Genomic DNA, 17627 nt, shown 5'->3' on the forward strand with positions numbered 1-17627 from the left:
TGTGTGTGTGTGTGTATGTTGGGGGATGGCATGCTGAGAGGGACAGCAGATGAAGAGCTCCGTCCATCCTGTTTGTGTGAATGTTTGAATGTTATTTTTGTGCCTGTAGGTTTAAACTTGAGAGAGCAGCAGGATGCAGGTTCTCACCCCGCAGGTCTACTGGGCTCAGAGACATGGAGAGATTTACCTCCGGGTGGAGCTGAGCGATGCAAAGGTAAGGACGGTGCACATCATCATCCAGGCACCCAAATGAAATAATGCGTTAAAATGCATCTAAACTATATTATCTTTACGCTGCATTTAAAGGAAGGATTATACCATAGCGTTTATTGTTACCATAGTGACGCTGCAGCCTTTAAAACGCGATAAAAGAGCAGCTATAAAATGGCTAAACTGACCTATAACACTATTTATTTATTGCTATAACGACAACAGACAACTCAATTTAACACATATGTGTCCATTAGTCAAAAAAGCATCACGCATAGTAAAAAATAAAGTAGTAATGTATGTTTTTGCTACTTAAATGACCCCATCTATCTATTTTGTAGGTTTTTAATTGAATTGAATTGTTATTGTCATTGCATTGAGGTCAATACAACGAAATTTTAAAACAGCTCCCTCCTCCTTCATCACTCACACATATATCTTACATTTATATAAAGTTAGTAAAAGAGAAAAATAGATATACACACATACATACATACATACATACATACATACATACGTATGTAAAACTCGTCATTTAAAGTGCATACATGTTTTAAATGTAGTATAAAAAAGTTTGTCGTCTAAATTAAAGGGAAGTGTAATCTTTAAGCAACAGTGAGGAGCACAAATGAGCATTAAAAGCTGTTTTTGTTGTTCATACTGACTATTAGATCCCTTTATAATACACTTATAATGGAAGTGATGGGCGATAAAATCCACAGTCCTCGTTCAGTGCTTAAAAAAAATGTATTTAAAGTAGATCTGAAGCTAATATGAAGCTACAGTGTTTTTAGTACCAAAGTTCCTCTTTTTGTTACTGTACTTCCATCACAGCTCAACAGGAAACACTAAGAGGGAATCTGATGCTATAAAGACTGTAAATGTGTCAGATATCACTTGATATGACTAACTCACACTGCTGAAGCTCAATAGATGCTTCACATCTACTTTCAACTGCTTTTCTTTTGCATTTAAAAGTTACAAAAATTGAAAGACACATTTTAATAGTCAATATGAACAGGAACCCTTGACTGTTGTTTTAAGACACACTTAAAAATAACTGAACCTGACCGTCAACACTACAAAACAAGTTCTCCAAACTGTCTCAGTGCTTTACTGGAAACCAACAGCTGAAAATGACAGCTCTGCTCTGGTGTGACTTCCTTGTTAGTAGCAACACTACACAGCCATTAACTCGACAGTATGACTTGTAATTTTCCTCTTTTACTGAAGCACTTATTCTCACATCATTACCAGAAGACAGTCTTTAAGATAGCACGGGTGTTTTTCATGTTATAAAAACCACCTTGTTGTATGATATAGAGTATTTAATGGTTTGTATCACCCAGTTAAAACCAGTAGTAAGGATTGTTTGACTTTTGGGTGGGTCACTTCTTTAACTGTACTTAGACGGCTGCGGCTTCTGTGGCTTCTGCATGTATAAACGTGAACTACTGGCTCCTCTCTTTCTCTTTCTCAACGTTTCCAGGCTTAAAGCTCCTCCATCCTCATCCTGCATCTGTTCTACTAATGTCTCATAAAAGATGCATGACTTTTAATGGTAGTGCTGGATCTTATTCAGCCTCTTTGGCGAATTACCAGAAACAGGCTGACAAGAAAAAAACACCTGTCATGTTACAAACGTTGAGCCAGTTTAAACAAATGAGTCAAGCTGTTTCATTATTGATCATTCTTCTCACTTTCTTGATGAATTAATCTGTTTTTTGGGCCATAAAGTGTCAAAAAATTGGGAAAAATGTTGATCTTTGTTTCCTAAAACCCAGTTTGACATCCACTAATGTCTTGTTTTGTCCTGACCAACAGTCCACAACCCAAATAATATCATTTTATTATCATAGAGGAATATTAAAAAACAGAAAATATTCACAATTGAGAAGCTGGAACCAGAGTATAGTGACTCAAAATGGATAATTGATCATCAAAATAGGCACCAACTGATCGGTTAATCGCTGCAGCTCCTTAAATGAGGTTAGACAAAATATTAGAAACACCTCTCATTATGATGCAATATGATTTATTAGCACCAAATTACAGCCTCTAAAATGGGCATAAAGTTGAATCAACAAAAACTGAATGAAGGTGAGATTTATTGTAGCGTGTTTTGTGTTGCAACTGCATTAGTTTTAAATAATGCACCTGATAAACTGGCATCTTAGCTTAAATCAATCACTCAAACTTGATTTATAGCAGCTTTCATACAGGTTAATGTAGTTTAAAGTGTAGTGTAGTAATATGACAGAACAAGTGTAGACTGAGGTTTTTGTCCAGTATTGAGTGGATTGTGATGATTTCCTTTTGTGTTTTACAGAATCTGGACATCAACTTGGAAGACAAAACACTTCAGTTCAGAGGTTGGTGTTTGCTAGTAAGAGGCGAAAATGTAGATTCACTAAGAATCATTTAATAGAAACTGTTTAGCAGCATTATGAAAAGTTGTTAAGGTATTCCACACACTCTGAAGATCTTTCTCATTATTTTTGAGGCTTTTTATGAAGGTAATTTCCATATGAAACACAATATAAAGTCTAATACTGCTGCCTTCTTATTGTTCCTCAGCACAGGGCCACGGAGCTAAAGGAGATAATGAATACATGTTCAGTCTGGAGTTCCTGGAAGCTGTCAGACCTGAGGTATCGATTCTTGTGCTTTTATTGCAATATAATTTACATTAAAAGCTATTATTATGTTATCTGGCGGTGTTAATACCTTCCTGTGTTTACTTTAAGGATCATTAGAAATAAATACTCCAAATAAAGTCATTACATTTGAAGTGAAAGTGCAACTAAGATCAATCAGATTATTTTTAACATATTCTGTCAAGACGAACTTAGATCTTTCACACAGTTTTACTTTCCTTTCATTTTTCTCGTCTTGTTCAAATTTCAAAAAAAATCAGCAGTTCACATCATAACGTGGAATAAATGAACGACTGCTGATTGACTGAGCGTAACTGCTGGAAATCACAAGTCAAGGTGATTGAAAAGCATCTCCCTGCTGAAGTGAGCCTTGATTAGTTGCTACACCGCAGCTCTTAATATTCAGTCATATTATTATATATTCATTTATTTCTCCTGCAGGTTTTTATTCCACCATTCAATTAAAATGCGTTCAGATGCTGTTTGCTGAGTTTAAGACTTGGCAGTCTGACTTAAACTGTGATTTTCATTGGTTCTGTTAACTTTTTATAGAGGAATATTTTATTGCCTTATGTGAGTGGCAGTTAACCCTCCTGTTGTCCTCGAGTCCAGGAAGGAAGGGAGGAAGGGAGGATGGAAGGGAGGAAGAAGGAGGGAAAGGAGGGAGGAAGGAAGGAAGAAGGAAGAAAAGGAGGGAGGAAGAAAGGAAGAAAAGGAGGGAGGGAGGGAGGAAGGAAATGAGGAAAGGAAAGAAGGAAGGAAAGGAAGGAAGGAAGGACGGACGAAAGAAGGAAGGAAGCTAGGAGGGAGGGAGGAAAGAAGGAAGGGAGGAAGGTAGGGGGGAGGAAAGAAAGAGAGAAGGAGGGAGGGAGGGAAGGAAAGAAGAAAGGAGGATGGAGGAAGGAAAGAAGGAAGGGAGGAAAGAGAGAGGAAGGAATGAAAGAGAGAAGGAAGGAGGGAGGGAGGGAGGAAGGAAGGAAGGACAGACGGAAGGAAGGAAAGAAGGAACAGTCAAAACAGACAGGGTCAATTTGACCCGGGAGGACGACAGGAAGGTTAAGAAGCTTTATATAATAGTCTAACACTGTGTTTGTGTCCATTATGGTTGAATCCAGATCAACCATAAATCCACGCAGCGTCAGGTGGACATTAAAGTGAGGAAGCAGGAGGAGCGCTGGTGGGACCGGCTCACACTGCAGGAGAAGAAGCCTCTGTTTCTGGCTCCCGACTTCGACCGCTGGCTGGACGAGTCTGACGCTGAGATGGAGCTTCAGGCCAAGGTTTTTAAAAAAGCACGCCAGATAAAAATATGATATAAAGTAGTTATAAATACTGTAGAATATGGTTGGCTGTTATATTTTATGCAGTGTGACTTTGGACATGAGTTTGTTGTGAAGCAGCATTATCATAAAATGCAAATAGTTGTTGCAGCCTACGAACAAACCGAAGCCTGTGTGAAGTGTTTTTCATTCAGTTGATCAGTCCAACACTTTAGTCCAGAAATATCTCAATAGCTACGAGACAGATTTCCATAAAGTTTTGCACAGATATTCATCGTACCCTAGAGTATTAACCCTGCTCACTTTGGTGATCACCTGACTTTTACACTAGCATCATTGTCTAGTCATATTTTAAATGAGGTCTATATTTAAGTTAGTGATCAAATTCCTGCAGAACAAGTGACATTTATATCAGCTTAGCTACACTAAGATTGTTAGCTTGGTAAAAATTAAACTTGCTTATTGACGTTAGCATGTTAGCCGGCTGAGGTTAGCATTTAACGTAGAGCCTCACAGAGCCAGTAGCATGGTTGGTAACTCTTAACAACCATGTAAGTGTTTATTTTAGCCATGTTTTCGGCTCATGTTTAGCTGTGCATTGCTCTTTGTGGTCTGGCAAGGCTGTCCGACAGTCGTCTTCTGTCACTGGGATGCTAATGTGAAACCCTCCCACACACATAACTGGTCGCATCAGTCGCTGGGGTGTCACAGGTTTAAAAAAGGAAAAGCATAGCAATATGTCATAGAAACTGAGCTGAGGTGACTTTGTCACCTTTGGCTAAATTTAACTAATTACTCAGATCGTTCAGGGCTTTCTTGAGTTGATGAGTCACACCAACATTTGAGCCTCTAATTTGGTTTGGCTTCTTTTCAGAGGATGATTTACAGCCTTAAAGTTTGCAGTAAAAACTGACCTTGAAAAAATGAATCAGATACTTTCTTGGTTTAATTATTTCCCGTAATCCCTTCTCTTAGTAGTCAATTGTTTTTGGTTTTTGCCTCCTTAGATTTCTTAGATGAAATGTGTATTTGTTTCTTTATATTCATAATTTTTTAGCTATTTTGCTTCACTATAGATATGCAGTTTATGCAGATTTATTTGGTTTAATTCACCAAACATGTAGGTGTCTACACAGTGTAAATATCACATTTTGGTACTGAAGTTACAGTACACTTGTCGATACACATATTTATGAATTTAAAATGTATTCCTGAACAGTCAGCAGAACTTTTTAAACCCCCAAATTAAATAATTCAGTCAGTCAAGCTCTGGTTTTAATGAAGGCTAACAGAGATCTCATCTGATATTCACTATATTAGTCGGTGTTAATAAGGACAAAATACTATAGAGCATGTGTGGTCATTGCAAAGTGAGATACTGATGTTTAATTTTCTTTCAGGAGGAAGAAAAGATAAACAAGATCACTGTGGAGTCGAGAGTCCGTAAAGACCGTAAGTCACACTGAGCTCCTTTCCTGCAGAGATGTTTCTTCCTGGAGTTTTATGTTACTATACTAATCTACTATTATGAAGGGAATATCAGCATCAATTGATTTTGGTCATCATCTTCTTTTTCCCTCAGCCTACCTCGGACTGAAGAAAGGCTACCTGTTTATGTACAACCTGGTGCAGTTCTTGGGATTCTCCTGGATCTTTGTCAACATGACCGTTCGACTCTTCATTCTTGGTCAAGGTTTGTAAGAAACCTTCATCGTCTGCCATCTGAAGTCAAAGTAAAGCAGTTAAATGTACCTGCAAAGAATAGGTCAGGTGTGCTCTTAGTTCAAAATACACTTAACCCTCCTGTTGTTCTCAGGTCAAGGAAGGAAGGAAGGAAGGAAGGGAGGGAGGGAGGGAGGAAAAGAGGAAGGAAGGGAGGAGAAGAGGAAGGAAGGAAGGAAGGAAGGAAGGAAGGAAGGAAGGGAGGGAGGGAAGGAGGGAGGGAGGCAGGAAGGGAGGAAAATAGGAAGGAAGGAAGGAATGAAGGAAGGGAGGAAGGAAAGGAAAGGAGGAAGGACAGGAGGAAGGAAGTAAGGAAGGAAGGGAGGAAAGAAGGAAAGGAGGAAGGAAGGGAGGAAGGGAGGAAAAGAGGAAGGAAGGAAGGAAGGAAGGAAGGAAGGGAGGGAAGGAGGAATGAGGAAGGAAGGAAGTATGGAAGGAAGTATGGAAGGAGGAGGGAGGAAGTAAGGAGAGAAGGAAGGGAGGAAGGAAAGGAGTAAGGAAGTGAGGAAAGACGTGAGAGAGCAAAGAAAGAGGGAAGGAGGGGAAGAACAAAGGAAAAATTAAAGAAAGAGAAAGGAAGGAAGGAAAGAAGGAAGGAAGGAAAGAAGGAACAGTCAAAAGAGATGGGATCAATTTGACCCAGGAGGACGACAGGAGGGATAATTTGTCTTGTTGATCTCTCACATCTTCTTACTGACTGGTTTGGTTGAGACAGTACCAACAGTTTCAATAGTAGCAAACAGATTCTTCTGCTAAACACTGTGTAGCTAAACCAAAGTGTCCTCTGTGAGGTAAATCTTGGATATAGTGAGGTAGATATCAGACCTTTGGACTCACAGTGTAGTCATTTGTTTAAATACCGTTACATGTAGAGTAATAGATTCTCCTATTCAAACATATTGGAGGACTTTTTGTGTGTGTTGGAGCTGTAAAAAGAAAGATGTGGTTGTATAAAGTTTGGTGGATGGTTGAAGGGATAAAATGATAGCTTATTACAACTTTTATTTTTGTAGTTATGTCCTTCATTTCTTTTGACTATGAAGCATTATTCTCACCGAGGTAATTGATGTGCTTTAAAAAAAAAAAAAAAAAATCTTATGTTTGTAATATCAGGACCCAGAAACAGTTTTGCCAGTCAGATTTTTTTTTTCTTTTCGTTTAGCAAGTACAGTAAGTCAAAGTAATTATTCTCACCAAGGTAATTGTAGTGATGTGGGAACGCAGCATGCAGCATCACAAGTCAAACAGGTCAGATTTTCAGATAGGCAGATTATCAGCTATATTTGGAGGTAAAACTGAAGGAGAGGACACTGGATATGTCTGCAATAGAGGAGAACTGTGCACCAAACTACAGCAAGTCCAGTAAGTCAAAGTTTAACCAGTAATTCACTCTGTAGACTTTAATGGATGTTTACAACGGACAGTTTATGTCTGTATGTTTGTTTGCTCTTCTGAATAACTGAATAACTTTCACTGACTTGATAGTTTGTTTACAGCCTGTTGGATCATTTGACTATTTGATTATTTCTAGTTGCATCAACCGTCTCTTTTGCGACATTGCCGTGTTAGCTGATCTCAGTAACTACAGGTGCAATGATAAGTCAATGAATCAATCCAAGTCTTTTTTTCTCTTTGAAAATGGCTAAAATTCTTTGTTTCCAGCTTGTTAAATGTGGGTATTTTCAGGTTTCTTTAGTCTTCTGTGATACAAAACTGAATATTTTTGGGTTGTGGACTGTTTGTCGGGACTAAGCTAAAACATTTGATGTTTCATCATGTTGATCTTGGCCTTTCGGAAATGGTGACAGATGTTTTTCAATATTTTTCTGACATTTTAAAGATGAAACGATGAATCATTTAAACTAAAATAAATAAGATTGAAATTATGATCAACTAGATTTTAATCTTAAATGCTGATGACTCAGTTCTCCTTTTTGGCCTGAGTTGTTTCTATAAAGCATCATACTCATAGTTTTACATGTTTTAGTCAAACTAGACTGTGAACTTTGTCTATTTTCCAAAGCATTCCTAGTTTCTACATGCAGATACATAATCCACCATCAACTCTTTATCAGTTACATTATTGCTGATTCATTCAACACATCACTCATAAAACAAAAAAACACTCAACGTGAACAAAAGTGAGAGAGCGTGTGTAGAGGGATGGACTTAGCGACAGGAATAGAACTAAAACATTAGTCATCAATAGCCTTTTGAATTATATGGACAAAATAATTCATGGGTGAACAACAGTTTGGAGGTGGGTGTTAATGGAAACACAGAAACAGCAGAGAGACAAACACAATTAGCAGCGCAGCACAGTAGAAATGAAACAAACACGGGAGATCCATAAAACACAGAGAGAGAGAGAGAGAGAGAGAGAGAGAGAGAGGTCTGCGTTTTTGTTTGTGAGGAGCTATTCACAGACGAGCTCATTTGAATAGAAACAGGAACACGACCACACGGCAGGGATTTGTTTTGCAAATGATGAGGATTATGGATATTGGCTCGTGCAATGTGCTGTTTAATTATATCTGTTTGTTTCTCTCTCTCTCTCTCTCTTTCTTTCTTTCTTTCACCTCTCCATAGATTCGTTCTACGATACCTTCCACACCACGGCTGATATGATGTATTTCTGTCAGATGATGGCCGTGATCGAGGTGGTTAATCCCTTGTTGGGTCTGGTGAAGACGGGCTTTTTCCCCGCTATGATACAGGTAATAATAATACCTGTGCACTGGAGTCTAGGTGTGGGGGCGATATGGCAAAAATATCATACCACAACTTTTATCAGGCAGGATTACGATCCACGATTTTATCACGGTTCTTTAAATGTTGGTCGACTATTTTACAAGTTACTGAACAGTGCTTAAGATTTAAAAAAAACAAAACATTATTATCTCCCAGCCAGCATGTCCATGTGGGCCCCATAAGTGTTAAAGGATTAAATTTGGGCTGCAAATATGAGTCCCAAGTGGGTTTGTCTGCAATTTCCAACTGGGTGAGACACATGTAGGCCACATATGTTTGCCCATATGCGGTCTAAGTGGGATCCGAATGGACCTTAAATGGGACCGATTTAACCAGCCCACTTTGGCTTTACAGGTGGGGCTCATGTTTCTGAAAAACAATATGGGGTCCATACAGTTTACCCTGTTTTTGCCCATGCCCCCTTAATCTACTTCCATCCCTAATGGGGCTCATACAGTCAGTCACCTGTGGGGCCCATGTTGCTGAAACCATGTGGGACCCTGCAACATTTGCCCAGTTCAAGCCCATGTCCACTCAGTACCCACGTAGCCAACATTTAACCCATGTGGGGCCCACATGCTGGCTGGGCTATCACATAATGACATAATGAATTTGTCTCAGGTTAGAGGCTCACAAACGACATAAAAACATGTAACTGCTGAAAGACTCACATAAGATAACATTAAAACACAAACTATTCCATAAGCAAAAAAGAGCAGGTGTACAAAGCTGTATTAAAAAGTAGTGACAGTCTTTTTTGGACTTTTGCTGTGAAACTGTAAAATCAGACTAATTTCTTGGGCAGATCATGGAGACATTTTCATCAGTCATGATCTATTATTGTCTTATCACCGCACACCCCTAAAGGAAACAGTCACTGACCTCTTAAACCCTGAAGATGAAGACTCAGCGAAGAAACAGAGTTACAGCTCATGTTCATAAGATTCAAACCGGCACTGCAATCACTTTAAAAATCAAGTACTTCAAATAATGTTCATTGCCTCACAGTGAGATAAACCTCAGATCTGTTCTCTTTCTTCTCTGTGGTGATGAAGGTTGCGGGGAGGAACGTCATCCTCTTCGTCATCTTCGGCAGTTTGGAGGATATGCAGAACAAATCCGTCGTCTTCTTCGTCTTCTACCTGTGGAGCACCATCGAGATCTTCAGGTCAGCTCCCAGCTCCCTGCACCCCCTCTCCCCCCCCACCACCCCTCTGCCCTCCTGGTGAAAGCATGTTGTTTCCTGCAGTAACGTCCGACCCTCCTTCTCTACATCAGGTATCCTTTCTACATGCTGGCCTGCATCGGCACAGAGTGGAAGCTCTTGACGTGGATGAGGTACAGCATCTGGATCCCTCTGTACCCGCTGGGGGTTATAGCTGAAGGTGAGAGGCCTCGTTGTGTGTTTCTTAGTGATGCGTCATGGTTACACATGCTGGTAGTGGCTGACTGAGTGTGTCGATGTGTGTGTATTTCCAGCGGTGGCGGTGATCCAGTCCCTGCCTATCTTTGATGAGACCCGTCTGTTCAGCATCCCTCTCCCCGCGATGCTCGGACACTCGTTAAGCTTCTCGTACACTCTACAGATCTACCTGGTCCTCATGTTCCTCGGTGAGACATTATTAGACACAACACCACCCTGTCTGATGCACACTTCATGTCTCAAGATCCCAAACTAAAACTTTGATAATGTGAAGTTACCTTTTTATAAATCTCAGCTGTGTTGTTGCAGCATCTTCTTGGGATTTAAGATTAATTTAGTTTCCCTCCAAGTAGCAACAACTATTACTGACAGAGATTTAATGTTACTGAATAACAATAATAAAAGATGCAGCTTGTAAATTTAACAGGTCAAATATTCAAAAGTTGATTTTATGAGCAAGTTTGACTTGAAAAAAGTTGATTTGTTCATTTCGTCAAAATATGATAAAGCTGGATATATTTATCTGGACAAGTCTGTGGTGTGTTGCTCATTTATGACAGAACAGAATAATAGATAATTAATGTCACAATGATGAAAATTATAATACATTTTGTCTTAGTTTAAGTTTTAAAAGTTTAGTGTTTATTTAAATTTTTGTTTAGGTTTTGGCATGAGGGTTAGGGTTAAAAAAAAAGTAAATTAATATTGTCTGAAATCGTTTATCTTTATTTAATTAGCACTGCAACAAAATAATATGACATCATTTCAATCTGTTAAAAATGCTTGTTTGAGTTCAAATTCAGCTAAAAACAAAAATCGTAATGTATGTTCTTTCAGCCTTTTTTGTAGATGTTTAGTTTTTATCCTCCTTTTTTTCCTAGATAATGAAGGGGAATTTTTGACCACGTTTGATTTAAACTTTTAAGTACCATAGCATTGTTTAATATGTTTGACCTCATTTACTCCATATACATCATTACTGAAGGTTCTCAAAAGCAAGTATGAAAATAATAGTAAAATCTGGTAGTATTTGGGACACCAGTGATTTCATTAGATTCTAATTATCCTGTGTAAATATGTCTCTAAAAACAAAGTGCATGTGTAGTGATAGGATGAGTTACTGGAGGCAACTTTGTACCAGTATAATTTAAACAAAGCTTTAAGTGTGAAAGTCTGCAGAGAAAAAGAAAAGCTGTAACCTCACTGATACTGAACCTGAGCCTGTACTCACTTTGTAGTCCACTATATAGTGAGTTCACCAAAGTACTAAAGTAAAAGTACTAATTTTTGCACAAAAAGTAAATCAGACTGTGAGTGATATATTAATTTGACCCATTTTTACATTTGACAGCTGTAAAAACACCATATACACATTTTTTTTAACTGGGTTTTTCCTAATGTGACCCTACAGTATACAAAAAAGGAAATTAAATACATATTTTTTCCCATTTCTATTTCTATTTTCCAAAAATTTGTTCTCCTGGACCATAAAATAGTGATTGTGAATGTCTTTTTGTCCACCAGATTGATCAAATAAAAGGATTAACAGCATTTATAAATAACTGACGGGGAATTTATGAATGTGAATTAGTGTAGAGACTAATTATGAGTCAGTATATGAACAGTATGTATATGAGGGTTATAATGCTGCTTATGCATTGACTCATCAGTATTAATTATGTACTTTGTAATACTCATTTTAATATATATGAGATACTTGAAAGAGTGAGTGATTTCGGACACAGCCATCATTTATATGTGACTCTATAAACTAAATGCTGACAGACGTTTTCTTCTCCTCTCCAGGACTTTTCATCAACTTCCGACACCTGTACAAGCAGAGGAGGAGACGTTACCGCTCCAGGAAAAGGAAAGTCCAGTAACTTGATCGGCACGTTGCACACACCCCGAACTGCTGTCCACTTCCAGATATTTCTTCTTCTTCTTCTTCTTCTTCTTCTTCTTCTTGCCTTTTTTCCTCCACACACACAAACACATGATAACAGACACTGATAGACTTAACATCAGAGTACTGGTCACCTCATTCCTCCACCAGGTGAAATGTCCACCTTCTCCAGACCCAAACCTTGTAAATCCTACGAGCTCGAAGACTCACTGTTGAACAGATATCACCTGAAAACACTGTACGAGCTTTAAGTTTTAACCGTCTTTATTATCTTAAACTTATTCATGAAGATTTCCACACTAGAGGTCTGCAGTCACTGTCTGACACACATTTTGTGTATATCTGTTGATGTTCCTGAGTGTTTTTGTCCCTGATTTAAGGCTATCGAAGCTATCAGCTATCAAAGTTCACATCGGAGCATTTAATTTCACAAAACTTCAGACTTGCATAATTCCCAAATCAACGAACAAAAATCCACCAATCCTAACCCTAAACTTCCAAAAAGAAAAAAAGGGCTTTTCACTAACTTATCTTTTAAATACATACAATGATTTGTACATTTCTATGTGCAAATTTTACAGTAAGTAAGTTGAAAGCTAACTCTCAGCTGAGCAGAATGACCTCCACTGGTTGAAATAGAAAAGGGAGAGACAGACAGACAGAGGGAGAGAGAGAGAGGGAGGGAGGGCAAGGTTGGTGTCAGCTGGAGTTTAAATAATTAGCATTAGCCAATCAGGCAACAGCAGTCCCATCACCTGAGCCAATCAGAGAGAACACAACCTGCAGCTCATCAGAGAGAGAGAGAGAGAGAGAGAGAGAGAGAGAGAGAGAGAGAGAGAGAGAGAGAGAGAGAGAGAGAGAGAGAGAGAGAGAGAGAGAGAGAGAGAGAGAGAGAGAGAGAGAGAGAGAGAGAGAGAGAGAGAGAGAGAGAGAGAGAGAGAGAGAGAGAGAGAGAGAGAGAGAGAGAGAGAGAGAGAGAGAGAGAGAATCATGCTCTTTACGGCAGTATTTTTCGTCAGACCGATTATTAACTTAAAATGTGCTATATTAGGATAGATATGGTTTTTGGGATATAGAATGATTTATATCGGGATGGAAGATTTTGGACTTTTCGCTCAGCCCTGTACTGAGGCTTGCACTACACTGGTGGAAACCTTGATTACCTGTTCTTTACACATCTCAAATCCTTCACAGTCATCATTAGATATTTATTAGGTTGTTGAGCAGTAATGCAAATGAAAGCAGATAAAGTTTTTAAACTCTGTGTGTCGTGATGCGTTCAAGGACAATTCGATATCTGAGGATTCAGAATTATCTGTTTCTTTATGTCCTGAAAACACAACACAATGTTTTTTTTATCAGCAGACTTTTGACATTTTTGGATGTCAGAATGTACTTGAATGCACCATGAAAGAAAAATCAAGTGAATTAGACGTTTATTGTGATGGATTAAGTCTCTCAATCAAATTTAGAGTCTGGAAAACAACTGGATTTTACTACAAGTCTAAATAAAGACGTTTTTTATCATTATAATCATCATGCAAACTTTCTCGCTGGTGTCAGAGTTAAATCACTAACACTGAGCCTCGGATGAAGCTGTGAGTAATTCACTGCTTTGACTATTAACCAAGTCATGCAAAGTACCGTAGAGAGAGTTCATCAAGACTCACCAAGCTAAATGTTTTGCTTTTGCAGCGAAACTGTAACTCTGTCCGTTTTTAAAGCTGCACAAGGAAGTAATGAAAACTGTGAATGAAAACCTCTGAAGCTCCTTTTTGTCTTTGGTAAAGATGGACCGAGATGTAAATAGATCTGAGGGTTGCTTTTTTACTCACTGTGAACTTTGAGGGAGGAGGAGGAGGGGGAGGAAGAGGAGGAGGGGGAGAAAGAGGAGGAGGAGGGATGCTCGCTGCTTTAAAGTCACTGTGTGTAGAATTTGAAAAGGTTTGACTTCAGTGCATTGAAAGACATGCAACTTTTTACATAACTGTGAGGTTAATTTACCTGAATGAAGTAACATAACTTACAAGACACATTTTGATCTGAATTACTAAAAGTTATTACAGTACTGTTTTATATTCCATATCTGAAAGTTGTTTACAATACTGTCCAAACTCAGTGTAAACTCGTAAAAGTGAGTAAACTCATGATGACATGTTTGTCCTGCAGCTGTCGAGCATTAACTCTTTAGAAACGCACCAGTTTTAACCAGGCGGGGAGTTCTGGTCCTCTGAAATGAGGCCAATGCGGAAGTAACTGCATTCTATCAAAAGGCCACCAGGGGGCGACCGTTTTGGTGTCAAAAGGACTTCCGTCTCTATACAAGTCAATGGAGAATTCACCAACTTCTCACTTGATTTCTAAACTCAGTAAACGTTTTCAAAATGTGTTTATGGTCTCAATCGCTAGTTTAAAGCCTTCTTCAATGCAGTATGATGTTCATTTGTGACATTTGGGCCTGCCTGATTTTATATTTGACGATAAAGCAGGGTATGCGTTAGGGCATGGCTACGTCCTGATTGACAGGTTGATTGACCAATGTCCTCGAGATCCAGCGCTGGATCTCGAGGACATTGGGCAACCATAGCAACCTCCCCGCTCCGCTCATGGCCCCGCCTCATGCCCATATAAGTAGAATCCGTGTTTTTATTTTTCCCAGCATGCACCTGAAATTTTCAAGATGGTGCTGCCTAGATTCGAAACTATTGGCTTCCGAGCAGCAGTCCACAAACCAATGGGTGACGTCACGGATGTTACGTCCATTTCTTTTACACAGTCTATGGTTTTAACTCATTTTACCCACAAACGCATCACAGCCTCCACTACCTGCGTTCAGTGTGTTCAACCCGCAACATGGCCGTTATGACTCGCACTTAAAACTGCACCGATTTCTATAGAGCTTGTCTCATACTTCAAACAAAAACTCTAAGATTGGCTTCATTAGTGTTTGTATGATGTAGTTTCCCCATCAGAAATCACCAACGATGTTATTTTCCACCTGTAAAATACTCTGCTCGGCACAATTAGGGGATCCAAATCAAACTTTTTTTCTTATGTGCTTAAAAATGAACATCAGCTGAATTTCATTATTACATTTTTATCTCTAAAATCTCTAAAATCTCTGTATCAGTGGTACAATCCACAATCCAGTATTGGTCAGATCAAAATATCCAAATATCTTTCACATCAGGTTTCGGAGCTGAATATCTGATAATTAATTAGTAAACTGACTTGAACAATTTTTTAGTGAAGTCATGTGTGTGCTTGAAAGTTTTAGCATGTATCACAAACAATATAATGTAGAATATTTAATGATGTTTTGAAGGGATTGTTTAATATCAGGATGAGCCGTCCGAGTTTTGACTATACTTGACTTCACAAACTGACTTGATGTTTTTTTAGTTTTTTCCTTTCTAATCATTTCACGTTTGAGCCTTTATTATTTTTTTTAATATTTATTTTGTGTTCACTGTGTTGTTGCTTTTTATTTGTTTGTTTGTTTTTTTTCATTTGATTTAAATCTGTAGTGGATTCACAGCTCGATACAGACCCACAGTTGAGTGTTTACTGTACAAATAAGTGTTTTTTGGTCCATCGGCGGGTAAATTCAGACGAATGCCAGCGTTGGATTAGAAGTCACAAATTGTTTGGTTTTCTGATAATGTTGTTGAATAAAATAAACATCAGACTTCCTATTCTGTGTTTCCTCAGATCTCTGTTCCTGCTATTATGTAAAAAAAAAGAGTTTAAAGTCATTTATTTAAGCATTTTTCCACCAGAACAACCCAACAAATATTAGTTTAACACGCTTGTATGCTTTGCTTGTGAGTTTGATTGTTGTTGTTGTTCATACTGACCATTAGAAGATCCCTTCATAATAAACTTACAATGGAAGTGATGGAGGACTAAATACACAGTCCTCCTTCTGTGTAAAAAACTTTATATTTAAAAGTTGATCTGAAGCTAATATGAAGCTTCACTCGTCCAAATGAGTCAAATCTTCATCTTCTATGTTTCAATGTTACAGTGTTTTTAAGTACTTTTACTTTTACTTAACATTAGTCTAATATTTTTTTAATGCAGGTTATTTGTAATGGAGTATTTTCATATACTGTATTTTATGCTGGATTGCTACTTTTGCTAAAAGCCTCTACTCCCTTGCAGAATAATGTATTTGCAGAGTTTGACACTAGAAGTCTGTAAATGTTCTCGTGCTTGTTAATAACTTGGTTTTTACAGGTGGGTCTATGAACAGGATTAATGATATTACAACTAGTTTGGAAGTTAGTTGATTCAATATAGTAAAAGTTTGATATTTTGACATTTGAAGCCTCCAGTGAACACAACACTGAGAATAGACTCCACAGTGAATTATGAGACATGTTGTGTCCAGCAGTTAAACTTTTAAATTAAACAGATTTGCATATTTATAGATTCTTGAATATTTAATGAGGGAGTTGATGCCAATTTTAAAGATTTTAAAGTAGTTATCAGGAACACATTATTATTCTAAGCATTCAAATATCTTTTATTTGTGTTTTATGTATCTGGAGGGAATCTTTAAGAACTGAGTATTTCTTCCACCTCTGGTTATTACTTCATACAACATTCAAAAAAGTCTACAAACAATTAATTTGCCAGTTTTATGCAATCACATTTTTTTCTGTTGGGGGCAGAACTCAAAGCAATGCACTCTCCTAAATCGAGGCCACACCTTGCCACACCCAAAAATAACGACCAAACTCCTCCTGTCAGCCTCAGATAAGCTAATTATTCTGCATCAGTCTGGCACAGCGAGCAGACTCGCCTCTGAGGTTTCACCTCAAACTGGAAGCTGCGAGCAGTACAACACTTTGAATGTTGGTGTATTGATACAGCGTTATGTCTGAAAGGGAAGGTGAGAGGTGTTTGGCTCCTAATCCTCTTAGTAGCATTATGCTGAGCCTCGTTCAAGCCCTGACATGCGGTGCGCCCTTGTAGCTCCCCAAAAACCGGAGTCAGCATCTCTGCGTCCGTTACGCACAGCTGGAGGGACGGTCCGCAGGGGCGAGGAGCCGAGCAGCCGGCGGTACAGGTAAGACCCGAACCAACACTCACCCCAAACATCTGCCTTGTTGATTTTCATGTGTGTCTGTGTCGTTATTTTTAGATCGTGAAGGAATATAGATTAAAAGGTTTGTGTCGACCTTGTGTTATAATCCGCGCCGGGCTCAGTTACTCCACAATTAAACCTTAACACTCCCTTTTTTAATCTTTATATTTGCTCGTTTGTTTTATTATTAACATGCAGATGTTAATTCACTGCAGGTTGGGTTAATTAATGTTTCGTTAATGGTCGTTTGCTTGGCACGCGCGCATTTCATCACGTCCTTTTTCGTGCGCGCGCTCACTCTGTAACAGCGCTAATTATAATCGGCAGTAAATTAAACATTAGTTGTTTCTTTTTGACGCTGATATCTGGCTTTTCTGGTCGTTTAAACATGTTGAACGTGTCTTTAAATGGACTCCTGTTTTGTGAGAAGCCAAAGCCAGTGTGATTATGTAGCCATAGTAACAGGTGGTTGTCTGCATCCCCCATAACCCCCCCCCCCCCCTTACCCCAACACACACACACTTCAGCAGATCTCCCTCTGCAACTATGCAAGCAGAAGGAATCTTAAATACACACATGATGATGA

General features: G+C 38.6%; 1 protein-coding gene across 1 annotated transcript; it reads left to right on the forward strand.

The window, feature by feature from the left end:
* Positions 1-45: 45 nt before the first annotated feature.
* On the forward strand, positions 46-11979 carry LOC128354976 (very-long-chain (3R)-3-hydroxyacyl-CoA dehydratase-like). The gene is made up of 11 exons (XM_053315107.1): positions 46-214; positions 2540-2582; positions 2788-2861; positions 3983-4147; positions 5548-5599; positions 5730-5840; positions 8459-8586; positions 9676-9788; positions 9899-10005; positions 10100-10231; positions 11850-11979. Exons 1-11 carry the CDS (start codon positions 134-136, stop codon positions 11924-11926), a joined length of 1083 nt encoding a protein of 360 aa, XP_053171082.1. The 5' UTR covers positions 46-133; the 3' UTR covers positions 11927-11979.
* The last annotated feature ends 5648 nt before the right edge of the window (positions 11980-17627 follow it).

The sequence above is a fragment of the Scomber japonicus genome, chromosome 1 (assembly GCF_027409825.1).
Source record: "Scomber japonicus isolate fScoJap1 chromosome 1, fScoJap1.pri, whole genome shotgun sequence".
Classification (NCBI taxonomy): Eukaryota; Metazoa; Chordata; class Actinopteri; order Scombriformes; family Scombridae; genus Scomber; species Scomber japonicus.